General features: G+C 52.3%; 1 protein-coding gene across 10 annotated transcripts in view; it reads left to right on the top strand.

The window, feature by feature from the left end:
- Nucleotides 1–18,587, top strand: part of PLA2G6 (phospholipase A2 group VI) — a 55,412-nt gene that overhangs the window by 13,250 nt on the left and 23,575 nt on the right. For 8 of the 10 annotated variants that reach the window (XM_032594036.1, XM_030320599.1, XM_030320593.1 and 5 more), the window contains 4 exons: nt 12,668–12,883; nt 13,821–14,004; nt 14,867–15,054; nt 17,412–17,508. In XM_032594036.1, coding sequence (XP_032449927.1) covers nt 12,668–12,883; nt 13,821–14,004; nt 14,867–15,054; nt 17,412–17,508 — 685 coding nt within the window. Of the gene's footprint in view, nt 1–887; nt 1,022–2,104; nt 2,126–12,667; nt 12,884–13,820; nt 14,005–14,866; nt 15,055–17,411; nt 17,509–18,587 lie in introns of those variants that run through there. The other 2 variants (XM_030320601.1, XM_030320602.2) reach the window with 2 other exon arrangements.

Below are 18,587 nucleotides of genomic sequence, written 5' to 3'. Positions count from 1 at the left end.
GTCATGCTTAGGTTTGGCCTGAGTGATTTCTCCCAAGTGACAGCCACGGCAGACAGCTCTGCTCTGCAGAGACCCCAGGGGCCCGGGCTCTTGCTGTCTTGTTCTACCGTGGGTGGCCTTCATTCTCTAGGTCACCACCTGGTCCCAGGTGGGCCATGCCAGATTCAGCCATCACGGCCATCTTCCCAGTCGGCAGAAAAGTGAAGCACAGGGTGAAAAAAGGCACCCTTCCTTCTTAGGGGCTTCCCGGAAGTTGCACAGAAGCCTTTCACCTGAATCCCTTTGGCTCGGACGTGGTGGTCACGTGGCCACAAGTAACCGCAAGGGAGGCTGGGAAGCCGAGCCTTGTATTCCAGCCGCGTGCCAATCCAAAATCCGGGGCTCTGTTATTCTCCATTTTGCTGCCGCCTCTCTTTCCAGGCCATGGTCATTGTACACACAGACTCCAGCTGCACCCCCCGCCCCCCAGCCTCTGGCTCTCCTCCCATCCTCTTCCAAGCTGCTGTCAGAGCAGAGCTTTCCAGAGCACAAATCTGATCCCTCCCTTCCCTGCTTCACTCTTCAAGAACTCCCTATGTCCTTAACTCATCAGCTGCTTAGCCTGGCTTGAAAGGACCAGCGTGGTCAAGCCTTGCTCCTCCCTCTGGTCTCAGCTCTTGCCACCCTGTGCTCCTGGCGTTCGCCCAGACTCTTCCGTCGGCCTAGAATGCTTTCCTTTTCTTGGCCCGCCTCACTTCTGCTTGCCCTTCCCTGACCTTCAGGCTAGAGCAGGGGCTGCTGCCGTGTGGCCCCATAGCACCCCATCCCTGCGCTCAGTAGACTGCCTTCCTGGTGGACCACAGAGCCCGTGAGGGGGAGCAGCCGTGTGTGTCTTGTTCAGCCCAGTACAGTCCCCAGCACCCGGCCTTGTGAGATGAGCACCGTGTAGTGACGCAGCTTCGGCGGTATTTACGGAGGGCTCGCCGTGCGCCATGCCCTCTGTCCGGGACTGGGGACTGTCGGATTCAAGGCAGTTGGGGAGGTGAGCTGGGAAGCAGGGTGGAGGTTATGAAGAGGTGCAGAAATGGCCATGCCGAGGCCTGGGAGGGGGGGGGAGGTGTGAGGGCCAGAGCCCAGGGGTTCTCCTAAAGGTAGTCATTGCGGGGTCTCCCCCGCTGCTCCCAATCCCCTGCAGTTCGTAGAAGGAAGGTGTGGTGTTCTAGACTTCTCCGGGGTGCTGACGTCCTGCCTTTGAAAGGCCTCCCCCGCCTTTGCTCACCCAAAGGGCTCCGACTGCCCCACGGCACACAACCCCGTTACAGGTAGCCAGGGAGGCTGGTCAGTCGTAGAGCTGGGGTCCAGACCCAGCATTCTGGCTCCGGGACCCAGGTCTTCCTTCCCCTCCCCCTACCGGGCCACCGTGCAGTGCGGAGAGCTGGGCGGGACTCCGCTCGCCTGGGCCCGTCCTGGGCACCCCGGGCCTGACGTATGGTCGGTCCAGAGCCCTGGCTCTTCTGGTAGTCTCTGGGAGCCTTGCGTGCGCATCCTGATAACATCCAGACCTACGTTCCTGCTGTGAATTCATCACCTACTCCTGCCCCTTGCTTGTGACATGTGATCTTTGCTTCTTGAAAGGGGACTGATCTTCGAGGCAGCCCCCCCCCCCCGCAACACTGGGACCTCAGACAAGCTGAGTGGCCTGTATCCTGGCTTGCTCCCTCCCTATTCATCCAGCCCACAGCCCACCCTCTCTGAACACAGCACACCTTCAGGAGCTCACACAGTAGCAAGGAAAGGTAGATCCGTACCCAGCATGCAGCGGGAAATATGTTACAATAGGAACGAGGAAAGCTCTTATGTTCCCCAAACAGACCTCCCCCTTTGCCCCTTCCTTCTCTGTCCTCACTGCCGCCGCTCTTCCCCACCCCATTTGCCCGACCCTTGGCTCCCTGCTCTGTGGGCGGGTCCTCCCCCACTCTCTTCTCCCTCGGCACTGTCCATGCTTCTGTCTACCCCTCTTGCCTGGGATCGCTATGTGTCTGTTTGCACCTGTGTCTCCCCAGCAGACCGCAGAGGTCCCGAGGGACAGCACCTGGGTCAGAGTCATCTCCCCGAATGCCCGTGGTAGTGCCAGGCAGGCACTCAGGTGCGTGAGGAGTATTTGTCGCAAGTGTGGTTCCCCCCGCGTCCACTGAAGGTAGATGTGTCTTTAACAGGAGGGGTTAGGGGTGCCCCGGTGGCTCAGTCGGTTGAGCGTCCCACTTCAGCTCAGGTCACGATCTCGCGGTCCGTGGGTTCGAGCCCCGTGTCGGGCTCTGGGCTGATGGCCCAGAGCCTGGAGCCTGCTTCCGATTCTGTGTCTCCCTCTCTCTCTGCCCCTCCCCCGTTCATGCTCTGTCTGTCTCTCTCTCTCTCTCAAAAATAAATAAACGTTGAAAAAAAAATTTTAACAGGAGGGGTTGGAAAAGGCCTCTCGGGGGCAGTTGGGGGAGAGATGGGCCTAAAAGGGGGAGGAGGAAGATTTCACCTGGAGGAGGCACCGAGAGACGGCTCTGCAGAGAGAGAGGCACGTCACGTGCAGAGAGTTTCTCCTCGGTGCCGAAGGGCTCGTGCTCAGCTTTGAAACTGGAGAGTTAGATACCACTCTAGCCTAATGGTTCTTGCCCATGTTTTGGTCTAGGACGCCCTTGAAAGTCCCAGGGGACCTCTCCATCTCTCTCTCTCTCTCTCTCTCTCTCTCTCTCTCTCTCTCTCTCTCTCCCCCCCCCCCCCCCGCCCCAAATGCACGGCATGCGATTTCCTGAAGTTCACGGAGCCCCTGAGGCACATCTACAGCTCACTCGCAGCCAAGGCTGAGGCTTCCCGGAGCTGATGCCAGGTGGTTTTTGTCTGGGGGCTCAGTTCCAGAAGAGAGGGAAAAGACAGCCCCACGAGCCCTCTCGGTGTTCAGTCTTCTCTCTGAATCTTGTGCCCCTGGCCCTAACCCACGGCTGGCTCTCCCTCGAAAGCCTCAAGAGTTTTCTCTCCCGGTCTTTCCCCTACTGGGCCTGGAGGAGGGACAGGGTGCCCCTTGCCCCCCACCCTTGAAATCATCATCCTGTATTATCCACACTCTGTCCCGGGGTTCCCCACACCCTTGGGGACATGTGCCCCTGGCCCAGAGTGCCCTGTCACCATCACTACCTGTTTTGATGCTCGGTGACTGTGAAATTTGCAGGGCGCCCTCCCCACCTTACACCCACGGCTCTTGGTGCCAGACCTCCCTCAGCCCACATGGCCATTCCCTGGATCTTGTCATCACCAGTAACCGCGGCTCTTCTGCAAATACAAGCCCCCCACTTGCCGCCCTTGCTCCTGTCTTTCCCGCTCCTTCTCCCTAGTCCTCTCAATGCCAAGTTCTCCCCCTGCAGACACAGACCCAGGTGTCACCCTGCTAGGGTCCCCGTCCCCTTCATGGACTTCACTTCCTGCCCTGCTGAAACTGTCATTATGATCACACCTTGCATACCATACCCTCTCTTCTTTCTTGCTTCTCTTTCTTTGTCATATTTGCTTGGCAAAACCCTAATGCTGGTTAATTCCGGTTCTCCACCATGGCCTGAAGAGCTCCCCTCCCTGCCGATTGTCCTCACCCCAAAGGGCCAACAGGTATGTCTGACCCTGTCCTCCACCTCCTTCCCTCCCCACCCCCTTCATGCTCACCTGCAGCTGGTTGTGCCTCCACCCTGTCTGCCCACACCTGCTCCGGCATTCTGGGCCTTCCCTGTTGTCACTGCAGAGGCCGGTCCCCGTCAAGGTCAACATCCCCTCATCCACCTCAGGACATCACTTCAGCAATTCTTTCCTCTCTCCTGGGTAATTTCTCCTCTTGACCAGGTATTTTCCATTGCTATACAAATGTGCTGTTTCTTCTTTGTTCCTTTTTTAAAAAAAATTTCATCCTTGACTTCATTTCCCCTCAGGCACTGCCTCTATTCAGCCATCCCCAATTCCCTCCTCCTGCTCTCTCTCTTTAAACTTGTTAAAGATAGTGAAATACACCACACACGGAAAAGTATGTGCAGCTCAATGATCACAAATACCTCTGTAACCAGCACCCATGTCAAAAGATAGAACATTGCAGCACCTCGGAAGCCCCCCTTTTGCTCCCTTGTCCCCCTAAGGGTAACCATTAACCCAACTTACTGGTTATTGCTTCTGTGCCTGCCTTGTTTGCACAGCCTTTTGTTAGTGAGATTTCCACATGTTTTTGCATGGAACTGGGTCCGGCTTCTGTGCAGTACAATTCTGCTGTGTTAACTACATCACAGCTCACTTATTCATTTGTGTGTTGGTGGGAATTTGGGCTGCTTCTGGTTTTCTTGGTGTGTATACGTGTGCATTTGTGGTGGGCGTCTATCGGGGAGTGGAACCAGCTCCCGAGCTGAGGCCATACACACCCTGAGCTTCAGTGGATAATGCCCATCTGGTTTCCTGTCAGCGGTGAAAGAGATTCCTGTTACTTCTGATGTATAGTGTTGACAACTTAAAAAAAAAATTATTCTGTTGGATGTGTAGTAGTGTCTCGTTGTGGCTTTCATTTGCCTTTGCCTGATTACATACGAGTTTGAGCACCTTTGGATAAGGTGATGAACCATTTGGCACTCCCTTCAGTGAAGTACCTGCTCCATGCTCTTGAACACTTGAAAAATAAAGTTCTTTTTCTTACAGTTTTAGCATCTGTATTCAAACACACACCTTTTGTTGGTTATGCGTGTTGCAGCCATCCCCTCATGGCTTACCCTTGTACTTTCTTCTTCTTTTTGTTTTTAATGTTTATTTGTTTATTTTAGAGAGAGAGCACAACTAGGGGAGGGGCAGAGAGAGAGGGAGACACAGAATCCGAAGCAGGTTCCAGGCCCTGAGCTGTTAGCGCAGAGCCTGATGCAGGGCTCTAACTCAGGAACTGTGAGATCATGGCCTGAGCTGAAGTCGGACGCCTAACGTTTTAAATTTTTAACATTTATTTGTTTTTGAGAGACAGAGAGACAGAGCATGAGTGGGGGATGGGCAGAGAGAGAGGGAGACACAGAATCTGAAGCAGGCTCCAGGCTCTGAGCTGTCAGCACAGAGCCCGACATGGGGCTCGAACTCATGGACCGAGCCGTGAGTGAGATCATGACCTGAGCTGAAGTCGGACGCTTAACCGACTGAGCCGCCCAGGTGCCCCAACCCTTGCACTTTCTTAATGCTATCTGTTGACAAGAAAGAATTCTTAGTCTCAAGGAAGTCAGAATCTCTGATCTCTTTTATTGTTTGCTTTCATGTACCGTATAGGAAAGTTCTTCTCTCCCATGAGGAGTTGAGGATATTTTTCTGTAGTTCTGTAGTATCTTCCCGAAGCTTTATTATTTTGCCCTTTGTAACTAGATTCATTATCTATCTGGAACTGATTCCTAGGTCATAATGTCTACTCTCAGGGCGTAGAAGCTCTGAGGCCTCAGCTGAAGGCCTTGGTTTCACCAGGCTCCTTCCACCTGGTAGGCCTCGAACTTTAATCTCTGTTTTCTAACTACTGAAAAACTGCCCCAGTTTCCGCTTGGCTCTGTAACCTCTCTGCTGCTGTTTTCTGTTTGGTTTCTTTCTTCTTCCTCTTCTTTTTTTTTTTAATGTTTATTTATTTTTGAGAGAGAGAGTGAGCATGAGCAGTGAAGGGGCAGAAAGAGAGGGGGACAGAGGATCCAAAGCCAGCTCTGTGCCGACAGCAGCAAGCCCTATGCGAGGGCTCGAATTCATGAGCTGTGAGATTATGACCTGAGCCGAAGTTGGATCTTCCACTGACTGAGCCACCCCGGTGACACTGTGGTTTCTTGACATCTTGCTCCGCCTAGCTTAGGAGGGAGAATTGCTTGCAGAATTTTGGGCTTACTTCCCTGTAATTCCCTCAAGTTCTGGCCTTCTTGGAAAACTCTGAACACTGGCTTCTCTTTGCAGCGTCTGGCTGCCTCCCAGCCTTTGTATCCTTTATATCCTGCATCACAGGTCCCAGAGTGCCCTGAGTAAAAATGTGGGGCGTACCTCAGTGTGCTTTCCTCTTCTCTACAACCTTGGCCTGTATTCTCGTCTGCCTTGGGCTCCCTCCAACACCTTCATGTACTCATTTGCATTAAGTCCTGGTTTTCTATTTGTTTTCAGCAGGAAGGCTAGTTTGGTATAAGCTCCTCTGTCCTATCCAGAGGTAGAGGTTCCTCCACAAATTTGATAGAGAATGTTTACATTATCACTGAGTCAGGATGTTTGCCAGATTTCCCCATGACTTCTTGTTTGAACCATAGATAGTTAAAAAAATTTTTTAAGTTTATTTATTTATTAAAACAATTTTTTAATGTTTACTTATTTTTAAATTTTTTTTTTCAACGCTTTTTATTTATTTTTGGGACAGAGAGAGACAGAGCATGAACGGGGGAGGGGCAGAGAGAGAGGGAGACACAGAATCGGAAGCAGGCTCCAGGCTCCGAGCCATCAGCCCAGAGCCTGACGCGGGGCTCGAACTCCCGGACCGCGAGATCGTGACCTGGCTGAAGTCGGACGCTTAACCGACTGCGCCACCCAGGCGCCCCAATGTTTACTTATTTTTGAGAGAGAGAGAGAGAGAGAGAGAGAGAGAGAGACACCAAGTGTGAGTGGGGGAGGGGCGGAGAGAAAGGGAGACAGAATCCGAGGCAGGCTCCAGGCTCTGAGCTGTCAGCACAGAGCCCTACACGGGGCCCAGACCCACAGACCATGAGATCATGACCTGAGCCAAAATCAAGAGCTGGATCCTTAACTGACTAAGACACCCAGGCGCCCCATTAAAAAAAAAAAAAAAAATTTTTTTTTAGGTTTATTTGAACCATAGATAGTTTGTATGTATCTTGTTTAATTTTCAAACGTATGGGAGACTTTTCGTTCCCTTTTTGTTCTTGGTCTCTTGCTTAGTTTCACTGTGGTCAGAGAACATGGTCTAAATATTTTAAAGCTTTTGAGGAATACCTGGGTGGCTCAATGTGTTGAATGTCCGACTCTTGGTTTCAGCTCAGGTCACGATCTCACAGTTTGTGAGTTCAAACCCAATGTGGGGCTCTGTGAGGATTATCATGGAGCCTGCTTGGGATTTTTTGTCTCCCTCTGTCTCTGCCCCTTCCCCACTTGTGTGCACGTGTTCTCTCTCTCTCTCTCTCTCTCTCTCAAAAATAAATAAATAAACATTTTAAAACAATAAATATTTTAAAACCTTTGAAATTTGTTCAGATGTTCTTTACGGCCCAGCTTACGCCTAGTATTTGTAACTTTTGTTTGCACATGCTTGGAAAGAAAGCTTATTCTGTAGCTGACAGTGTTTCATCTATGTCGGCCAGGTCAGGTTTACTAATCATTCTAGATCCAATAGGGATTTTTTTTGGTTTGATTGTTTTATGAGTGGTAAAAGTTACTAAAATATTTCAGTGTGATTGTGGATTTGTCTCGTTTTTTCTCTTTTTTGCTGGAATTATGGATGATTTCATTGTTTTTAGAAATGTCTAGTTTAAAAAATTCTATCAAGTTTGACTTTGTTCTGGAGATTTATTATGAAGTGCATATTAGCTTAATTGTCATATTTTCCTGGTGGGTTGAAACTGTCATCATTATGAATTGTCCCTCTTTGTTTCCAGTAAGGCTTTTTACCTGAAACTCTATTTTGTCTCTTATCATTATAGCTTCACCAGATCTTTTAGGTTAGTATTATATTGTATAATATATAATATATAACATAATATAACATATAAATATAAAATAAATATAAAAATGTATAAATACTCTCTTTATATATATATACATTTATATATATACATTATATATACATTTATATATATACATTATATATATGTGTGTGTGTGTGTGTGTGTATATATATACACATTTTCCTTATATTTTTAATCTTGTTAAGAGTATAGAGTTGACTTTTTTCCCATATTATCTTTGTCTGTTATTCCTTACATTTATTTGGAACATTAAGTCTCTTTCTACTTCATACAATTCTGATATATTTGGGTCTAAATCTGTCATCTTGTTATTTTCTTTGTTGTTGTTCTACCTATTTTCTTTATTCCTTTCTTTCTTGTCTTCTTACACAGTTTTATTTTTGTTTTGTTTTAGTTAGCTTTACTGAGATGCGATTTACAAAAATGAGAAATTTACCAACTGGAAGTGTAGCATTTGGTGAGTTTCGGTGACACCCATGTGCCATCACCACAGTTAAGATACAGAACATTTCTGTGGTCTCCAAAATTCCCTCCATGCTCCTTTGTGGTAAGCCCCCGGCACCCACCACAGCCCCTGGCAAACACCGATACGCTTTCTGTCACTAAGGTTTTGCCTTCTAATCATACAGCATGTAGTCTTAAGACTTTTTTTTCCACTTAGTGTAATGGTTTTGCAATTCATGATCGTTTTCTTATTATTCCATTTGTCCCCTCTCTGTCAGTCTGAAAGTTATGCATTCTGTCATTCACTCTCTCTCTCTCTCTCTTTTTTTTGTCATTCTCTTTCAGTGATAACTGTTGGGGGACAGTTCTTTGTGGGTCTCTCATGTGTCTCTCAAGCAGAGACACTGACTTCCTCTGTTTCAGGTTATCTTTACAAGGAGGTTAATACAGCGAACAGCCTTAGAAAATAGAGATTGGGTCTTTCCCTAGAGCAGAGGGGACATTTGCTTACTCTCTTGTGGAATAAAAATCATATCATCCTCCAGGGCAAAGCTGAGACAGATTTGCTTATTCACAATGGTAAAAGATTCAAGTTCCCTACACTCAGGGTTTCTCTCTTCTAATGCAACGTGAGCAGGTGTCACCTGGCCCTCTTCATGTCACCCTGTGGGAACTGGATCCCAGGGAACTGGCGCACACGCTGATACTCTGGCTACTGCTGTTGCTGGGAGTAACAATTTGGCCTTTGTCTTGGATCCAGGAATCTTGTGTCTTCTGCCAGCATCCATGAAACTATGTCAGGCTAACTTGTTAGTTTGCAAGTAGGGCAAAATCGGAAACCCTTCCCAGTTCTTGATAGAACCCTAGAGATCGGAACACACATCCTTGGACTGACTGAAGTACAATTGATACGTTAGTGTCTCCCAGAACAACAAACGGGTCCTAGAACTTTTTAACCCCATTTGTTCCTCTCTAGGCTTCTATACCATTTGTTTTTTTAATTCTATTTTTATTTTAAACACAAGACATGATGCCACCAACACTTATTTAGTTTCACCCACAAAAATGCCATTTTCCTGGTACTTCATCCCCCCCCCCCCCGCCCGTATCTTAGGCCATTGATATGGGATCAGGTTCCTTCTATCTGGAGAAAATCCGTTTCTGTTTTCTTTTGTGTAGGTCTGCTAATGACAAAGCCTCTCTCTCTTTCTCTTTGTGTGACGAGTGAAATGTTTTAATATCAGCTTCCTACTTAAAGGGAAGCGTGCTGGTATAGAATTCTCATTGACATTTATTTTCTTTTAGCTCTTTAAGATGTCATTCCACTGTCTCTGGCTTCCACTGCTGAGAAGCCAGCCGCCAGTGTTTGAAGACAACTTTTTCCTCTGCTATTTTTAGTATTTTTCTCCACGTTTTGTGTACAGCCGTTGTAATATGGTACCTGTCAGTTGCTGCTGTGTTTCAGTATGTTGACGGATGTGCGTCGTCCTCTGTTACTGCTGTGTAACAAACTACCCCAGGACTTGCCTTAAAACAACAATCAATTGTGTAGCCCACACAAATATGCAATTTGAGCCGAGCTCAGTGGGCAAAGCTCTCTTCTACTTTGCATGGTGTTAGCCAGGGTGGCTTGACTGCCGTGTCCAATTCTAAGATGACTCACTCACAACTGGCAGGTTGGAACTGGCTGTTGCCTGGAAGTTCGTCCAGAGCTGAGGGTCCAAGGTCAAGAGTCATCCCTGTGGGTTGTGTCAGTTTTCCCATAGCATGATAACTGGGTCCCCAGAAAAAAGAGGTAGAAACTTCCAGTCTCTCAAGACCTTGCTCCAGAAACTAAAGTGGCATCACCTCTGCCATATTCTATTGGCAAAACAGTTACAGAGTCAAATTAAAGGGTAAAGAGCCATAAGGCACCACTACTCAATGGGAGCAGTGTCAAAGAATTTGGGGGCCATGTTTTAAAACCCTGCACGAGGTCCCTAAGTGTGAATTTCTATTTTTGTGTTTGTGTGGGAGGGCGCGTAGATATTTTCAGTCAGTCTAAAAAAAGGTTTCATCAATTTTGAAAAGTTCACAGACATGAACTCTTCAAACATGGCTTCTGTGCGGTTCTTTTTCTGCTCTGTTTCTGTAGTGCCACTTATATGTATGGTCCATCTTTTCGTTATATATTCTGTGTCCTTTTTCTCCTGTCCTGCCTTTTCATCCTTAGGCTCTTCAGGCTTTATTCTGTTTACGCTTTTCTGGCCTATGTTCCTATTCACTGGTTTCTCTTCAGCATTTCCCAGTCTGCTTTTTTTTTTTTTAATGTTTATTTTTGAGAGAGAGAGAGAGAGAGAGTGCGAGCAGAGGAGAGGCAGAGAGAGAGGGAGACGGGGGACCTGAAGTGGGCCCTGTGCTGACAGCCAAGTGCTTGATGCAGGGCTCGAACTCTCAAACCATGAGGTCATGTCCTGAGCCAAAGTCAGACACTTAACCAACTGAGCCACTCAGGCCACATCCAGTCCGCTTTTATATTTGGCCACTGGGTTCTTACTGTTGCCAATTGGATGTATGTATTCACTTAGTTATTAAGATTTTATTTTTATTGATGTATTTTTAATTTTTTTAACGTTTATTTTTTTGAGAGACAGAGAGAGAGCATGAGTGGGGGAGGGACAGAGAGAGAGAGGGAGCCACAGATTCCAAAGCAGGCTCCAGGCTCCGAGCTGTCAGCACAGAGCCCGACACGGGGCTCGAACCCATGAGATCATGACCTGAGCCGAAGTCGGACACCTAACCAACTGAGCCACCGAGGTGCCCCGAAGCCTGGCCTTCTGTTTCTTTTATGTTTGCTTCTCCCAGGTACCTGGTAGCATTAGCCCTTCAGGGTGCCCACCCACGGTAAGAGGTGGCCCGCCCCTGGCCTCCGGTCCCTGTCCCCCGAGCCCACGAGGTTGTCAATGCTACGGTGTATCCCTCCGGCCTCTCAAGTGACAGCAGCCTTCAACACCAGGCTCACTTCCTAGATTTCCGTAATCCGTCCAGCCTGGCACTTCATCCCAGTCTACTTAGGTATCCAGCGCCTCAAGCAGATGGCCTTTTATATTTTGTCGCACATTTCTGGTTGTCCCGAGGAGGCGCTCCCGTTCACATGACCTAGTCTGCCGTGGGAGTGGAAGGCCTCAGAGAGATCCTGTTTTCTTTTGGGTTCTTCTCACTGGAATTCAAATGCCTGCTTCTACCTTCCCCGTTAGCTACCTCTGCTTGCTCCCCTCTACAGCAAAACCCCTCCAACATACTGTCTGTACTTCTCCAGTTTCTTCCATTCCATTCCTTCTTAAACCATTCGATTCAGGCTCTGCTTTCCACCTAAAGTGTCTTGTCAAAGTCGTCAGTGGATGCTAAGCCCAATGATCAATTTTCAGTGTCATTTCTTTTCTTTTTTTTTTTTTTTTAACATTTTAATTTATTTTTGAGACAGGGAGAGACAGAGCATGAACAGGGGAGGGGCAGAGAGAGGGCGACACAGAATCTGAAACAGGCTCCAGGCTCTGAGCCATCAGCACAGAGCCCGACGCGGGGCTCGAACTCACGGACCGCGAGATCATGACCTGAGCTGAAGTCGGACGCTTCACCGACTGAGCCACCCAGGCACCCCAATTTTCAGTGTCATTTCTAGTTGTCATTTCGTGTGATTATACCCGACAGAGCAACAGCATTTAACGTGGAGCACGCTGATGTTAAGAGGTTGGCAGGACGAAACAAAGGGGAGCCGAGGAGAATGAGGAATAACTTCCTTCCTTGTCCTCTCTTCTTTGTTTTTTCTATAGCGCTCATTCCGCGGCAGTTTGTTTAATGTACTTCCTTATTTTGATTTTTACCTTACTCATTGTGTTGATCTCGCCCACAAAAACATGGGCTCCGAGAAGGCAGGCCATGTCATCTGTTTCGTTCATTAACTTACCCCTCCATTTAGAACAGTGGCAGGGGTTTGGGGCGCTCGGGTGGTTCAGTCAGGTAAGTGTCTGAATTCAGCTCAGGTCATGATCTCGCGGTTCGTGAGATCGAGCCCCGTGTCGGGCTCTGTGCGGACAGTTCAGAGCCTGGAGCCTGCTTTGGATTCTGTGTCTCCCTCTCTCTCTGCCCCTCCCCTGCTCATGCTCTGTCTCTCTCTGTCTCAAAAATGAATAAAACATAAGAAAGAAAGAAAGAAAGAAAGAAAGAAAGAAAGAGAAAGAGAAAAGAAAAAAGAAAAGAAAGAAAGAAAGAAAGAAAGAGAAAAGAAAAGAAAGAAAGAAAATCCTGACTCCATTTAGAGGTGTGTGCGTGCATGCGTGTGCACGTGTGCGTGGTGGAGAGGGGAGTCCAGCTGGAACAGGTCAGTGCACAGCCAGAGGCAGGCAGTGAGCCGTCCGTGGGGACCCAGGGCTTCTGACTCCAGCGAGGGTGTGGGCTGAGGCTGGCTCATTTCTGTGTCGTCCTCCTGTGCCCTGGCTCCACAGACTCTTCCAGCTGGAGAGGGAGACGGACGCCCTCGTGAACTTCCAGCACTATTCTATCCAGCTGCCGCCCTTCTACGAGAGCTCCAGCCAAGTCCTGCATGTCGAGGCCCTGCAACAGCTGACTGACCTCATCCGCAGCCATCCCAGCTGGTCGGCGGCCCATTTGGCGGTGGAGTTGGGCATCCGAGAGTGCTTCCATCACAGCCACATCATCAGGTGGGCCAGGAGGGCCGGACCCTCAGGAAGGTCCCCGGGTCTGTGTGTGTGGACGGGCGGGTCCGGGGAGTCTCTCAGCCCTGCCTCAGTTCCCCTCTGTGGGCCGGTGTTGCCTCTGAGTGGGGAGTATACGAACGCCGGACTGAAGCCAGAAGGAGAAACGTAGGGCCCACCTGGTGTGTTATACCCACCATGAACTTGAATCCTTCCAATACCCGCATGAAGGGTCATCAGCCCCCCAAGAGACTATGTGGCCTGTGCAAGGTCAGTCCGCTGGAGACGGCCGAAGAGGCCTCAGATCCTTGCATCTCCTTCCAAGGATCCGGGTGCCCTCCTGGTGGCTGGACCGCTTTCTTGCAATATGGCCCCTCAGCCAACACTTCCATCAGTGGAAGTGCCCCCCCGAGAGGGACCATGTGGGCCCCGCCGCAGGACTCCGGCTCGCCTGCTTGCCCTGAGGTGACCGCAGCTCGTTTCAGCTCTCAGGCCCTAGGCTCAAAACTCCTCACTGCCCTTTACAGCCTACGGACCTGTTCTTGCACACCATCATGGTGTTTCACTTCCCAGTGCTTCTGTCCATTTCCTAGGGCGGGCACAGCTGCTATTATTGTTATCTTTTCATAGATAAGGATATTGAAGCCCCCGAGAGATTAAGCCAGTTGCCCGAGGTTAATGAGATTTCTGCCTTCCGACCCTCTCTACCCCACCCTGCCTGCCTCCCACTTCAGGCTGGCGTGGGCCTAGGACGCATGTCTCATACGGATGTGCCACTGAACAACTGATAAGATTACATCAGCCACAAATAAGTGGTTTGAACCAGGCAGCCTGAGCATGGCGTGAATGCCCCTGAGCTCCAAGCCCACTTCCCTCTTCTGCACTTGAGTTTCTCAGCACCCCTCCCTCCTTCCCTCCCCCGCCCCCCCCCACCCCGCCACAGCTGTGCCAATAGCAGGGAGAATGAGGAGGGCTGTACCCCCCTGCACCTGGCCTGCCGCAAGGGCGACGGGGAGATCCTGGCGGAGCTGGTACAGTACTGCCATGCCCAGATGGACGTCACGGACAACAACGGAGAGACTGCCTTTCATTACGCCGTCCAGGGGGACAATTCCCAGGTGCTGCAGGTGAGCGGGGGTGATCGGTGCTGGCCACACCCACTGTCCCCACTTGGCCCCGAGCTCCTTCCTGGAGGGTATACCCTCTCCTCCCTTCCCTCCTCCTGCTCGCCAAGGAGAGACACATCCTTGGTCACCGTACTCTGACCACCCTCGGGAGGTCCTCCAACCCAGGAAATGAAATCAGAGGTCCAGTCCAGCCAGTCAGTTTAGTTCAGCTTGTCCCAAGCACCCACCGAGCCTGACCCTGGGCTGGGTGAATTCATTTCAGCTTTTCCTGGAGGGGCTCATGGTCCGGTGGGACCAGATCTCCAGTGCCCATCCCTGGGAACAACCCCCTTTTAAGTTTCTTAATTCAGAAAAATTTTTTTATTTAATTTTTTTTAAGTTCATTGACTTTTGAGAGACAGAGAGAGAGAGAGACAGAGACAGAGTGCAAGCAGGGGAGGGGCAGAGAGACAGGGAGACACAGAATCCGAAGCAGGCTCCAGGCTCCGAGCCGTCAGCACGGAGCCCGACGCGGGGCTCGAACCCACGAACCGTGAGATCGTGACCTGAGCCGAAGTCGGACACCCAGCCAATTGAGCCATCCAGGCACCCCCAGGAATTTTTCCCACGAGCCACAGCAATGGCGGCCCAGCCCCCCAGCCGGCTGGCACAGACAGCTTCCTGTTTGCCTCCAAACCTCCTTTCTCCGGGGCTTCCCTTAACGTTCCTACCCGGGTTATAATCCTACCCGTGTTATCTCATCGGCAGACTTCCCTTCCCCTCAAGTCTCGGCGGAGGGGGTTGGCCCGGAGGGTGTTGGGGAGGGTCACGCAGGGGGCTTTCCTCTGTTAGGCCCCAGCCCACCCCAGTGTCCCTCTGTCAGCTCCTAGGGAAGAACGCATCGGCCGGCCTGAACCGGGTGAACAATCAAGGGCAGACCCCACTGCACCTGGCCTGCCAGATGGGGAAGGAAGAGATGGTCCGAGTACTGTTACTCTGTAACGCTCGGTGCAACATCGTGGGGCCCAGTGGCTACCCCATCCACGCAGCCATGAAGTTCTCCCATAAGGGGTAAGACCGCCCCCCCCCCACCCCCCACCCCCCGCCCCGTTGGCTGGCTCTCTAGCTCTGACATCTCTTGTCCTCACGCCCAAGTGAGCAGTGGCTTCCCCAGGCTCATTAGATGTGTATCAGATGCTGGTGCCCAGGGCCGGCCTGGCATGAACAGAGTGCTCGATGAACGTGTAGCAGGTGTGAATCTCCATCCAGAAAGTCAGCTGTGCAAAGAGCAGAGCTTTCAGATGTTTTCTGTAACGCACCTTAATTTCTGGCCACGAACCTCCCTCTCCCAAACTGGAGAAGAACGATCCAAATCCTCCCCGGGTTCCTCCCCTTTCCACCTCCCCCAGGTGGTCCTCCTGGGCTGGAGTCACACGCAGCCCCGGGGAGGGGCCCACCCGACCTGGGTCCTCTCGCACCCAAGCCCACCAGCCCGATCCGAACCCCTTCCTGGCTACAGTGCTGCCCTGTGGCTTCTGCAGCTTCCTGGCTCGAGGCCCAGGAATGCTTGGCAAGGTGGCCCAGAGCCCCATCTGCCCCATCTTTCCTGGCTGGTGGCACCGTTGGGAGGCAGGTACCAGGCACATGCCGTGGGGAGCCCCAGACCAATCTGGGGCTTCTTCCCTTCTCCCGAGACCTGGGAAACCCTGTTCTCGGGAAGATTCTCCATGTGGAGTGTGGGTATGTGTGTATGCGTGGGGGGGGGGGTGAGAAAAGAGAGGAATATCTTAAAATGTGGCCCAGTGGGAACGCTGTCTGGAATGGCTGACCGAATGAATGAACGAGGCAGTCGGTCCCGCAGTCCGGACACTGTGCTAGGCGCTGGCCTTAGACGGAAAAGAAAGCAGCTCTGGGACAGGAGACACAGAGGTCACCCGGTCCTTCTGGGCTGTGCTAAACAGGCAGGGGGAAGAGGAGAGAGGGCTGCACGCACATGGGGGCGGGGGCAAGCCTGGCTGTCCCTCAGGTTCTTCCTCTTCTGGAGTCTGCCCCCACCGTGCCAGCCCCTCTGGCGACGCCATCCCCTCAAAGGTCTGGTCCAAGCTTGGGCCAGCCCCCCTTGCCATGTCCTCCCCAGCACAGCCAAGATGGAGAACTTCCAGAACGACCTGACCAAACGGTTGGAGACAGTACTGACACCTCACCCCCAGGGGTCAGGTTCCCTGGGGGCAGGTTGCATCTGGAACGGGCACGGGTGGTGGGTGATGCCGTGTCATAGCTGAGACGTAGCATGGCGGCCTCCCTCTTGCTCAGCTCAGCCTCCCCAAGCCTTGCTGTCCAGGGGCCTGGAATTGCCCACGTTGTGCCTTCCTTGGACACCCCTAGCCACATTCCTCTCTCCCCTGCCAGGCCTCCCCTGTGGGGCTGGCAGAGATCGCAAGGGGTCTTCGCACATTAGACGACGCAGGGAGCCTCACACCTCGGGCGTGCCCGACTCCTGCCACAGCCGCGTCCTCCCAGGGCCCCGGCGGGGCCATCCCTCTGCCACCGCGCGGCAGCTGGTGGCAGCGATCACAGGTGTCAGGGCCACAGAGAGGGGTTCCGTCCCCGCTCCCGTCTGGGAGCCCCTCCGCTGTTAGCGTCAACTCGGCTGACCTTCACAGAGCCAGGTTGGGGCCAGGGACTCGACTTTTCACTTTGCCAGCTGTCTTCAAGGGTCGTTAGTGTTGTAGCACGTATCAGAATTCCCTGCCCTTTTAAGGCAGAGTAATATACGGACGGACCACATTTTGTTTTTCCCTCCATCTGTTGACGGGCACTTGGGTTGTCTCCCCTTTTGGCCAGTGTTGTTAGGAATGTGGGGGAACGAGTATCTGTCTGAGTCCCTGCTTTCCGTTCCTTTGGCTGTACGCCCGGGAGTGGGGAGTCGCTGCAGCCTTAATTGCTGTGCCTGTGCTTCCCGCAGGACACAGGTCACTGCGTGAAACAGCAGGAGCGGAGGGAGGGCCAGGGGATGGAGGCGACCGCGTGCCAGGTGCAGAAATGAAATGTCTTCTCTCCCTCAACCCCCACGAGTCCGGCTAGGACCGCGCCCGTGTTGCAGACGGCCTCAGCCACTTTCCAGAGATCACCAGGGAGGAGGCTGGGGCTTGACCCTAAAGCCAGCACCAGTGAGAGTGATCATGGCCGATTGCTGCTATCAGGGAAGGCTTCCTGGAGGCGGGGGCTTGAGCTGTGTCTAGGGGCTCAGGATACCCTGGACATACCACAGTACACGTGCTGGTTGGTTTTGTCGCAACTTTATTTGCAGAAACTCTTCTTCCCCAGTGGTTGAAGCCCCCAAGTCGTGGCCTTTTCCAGCCGTCCCCAGGCCACCTCCCACCATCCCGTGGCCTTCTATACTGCCCCTTGGCTCCTTTTCCCCCTAGGTGTGCTGAAATGATCATCAGCATGGACAGCAGCCAGATCCACAGCAAAGACCCTCGCTATGGAGCCAGCCCCCTCCACTGGGCCAAGAACGCAGAGGTAGGCAGAGTCTGAGGGTGAGTGGGGGGGGGAGGGGGCAGGGGGCAGGGTCCCAGGGCCCCATGTTCCTCAGCTGCCTGCGGGAAGGAGGTCCCTGAGATGATTCTGGGGGGTTGATCTCATAGTGGTCCCGCAGGCTTGCTGCTCGTAGGCTCAGGGTCCTGTCTGTGGGTTCTTTGTGTATGAATTGGGGGTCGTATGGCCTGGCTTTGGAGGCGTGAAATCAGCGAGGTGACGTGTGAGAAAAGGCTTCATAAAGTGCCAAACAGAAGTTGGTGCTGGTACTGGCTGTGCCCACAGAGAGCCTGGTGGGGCAGCGATTCCACGGGCCGCCCCTAAGCCAAGCTCCATGCCCCTGGGAGGGTGGAGGCCTCTGGTCCCTCACCTCCAGGAAGCACAGCTCAACAGGGCCCTGGATGCCCCAGAGATTGTGGTCCGTTGTGACGGGCCAGGAGGGAGGAGATTGCCAACTTCTGCAGGGTACCTCCTTCCTGCCCTGAGCTAGATGCCAAGTCCGGCCTTTCGTGTTCGAGTGTACGAGTTGTCATTCGTTGTCACCCCTCTGTGAGGTAGGGACTTGCATTTCTATTGCCACAGAAAACTGAGGTCCAGAGGGTGTGACGGCCTACCCAAGCTCCCAGGACTGGGAGGAAGTAAGGCTGAGCTGTGGGCTCAGGACTGACCGGTTCCAAAGGCCACGCCCCTCGCCCCGTCCCAGGCTCCCAAGGCCACGCCCCTCCCCAGGTCCCAGGCTCCCAAGGCCACGCCCCTCCCCAGGTCCCAGGCTCCCAAGGCCACGCCCCTCCCCAGGTCCCAGGCTCCCAAGGCCACGCCCCTCCTCCCCAGGTCCCAGGCTCCCAAGGCTACGCCCCTCGCCCCGTCCCAGGCTCCCAAGGCCACGCCCCTCGCCCCGTCCCAGGCTCCAAAGGCCACGCCCCTCCCCGCGTCCCAGGCTCCCCAGGGCTGTGGGGCGTGCAGGGGCGGGTGTCGCCAAGGCCCAGGGAGTGGCCAGACTTTGGCAGGATCCCAGGGAAGGTCACAGGGAGCAGGGCAAGTTGTGGGACTTTGCTGAGATGCGT

The sequence above is a fragment of the Lynx canadensis genome, chromosome B4, assembly GCF_007474595.2.
Source record: "Lynx canadensis isolate LIC74 chromosome B4, mLynCan4.pri.v2, whole genome shotgun sequence".
NCBI classification, from domain to species: Eukaryota; Metazoa; Chordata; class Mammalia; order Carnivora; family Felidae; genus Lynx; species Lynx canadensis.
Note: the sequence above shows the minus strand (reverse complement) of the source record. Positions and strands in the feature narration are given on the sequence as shown.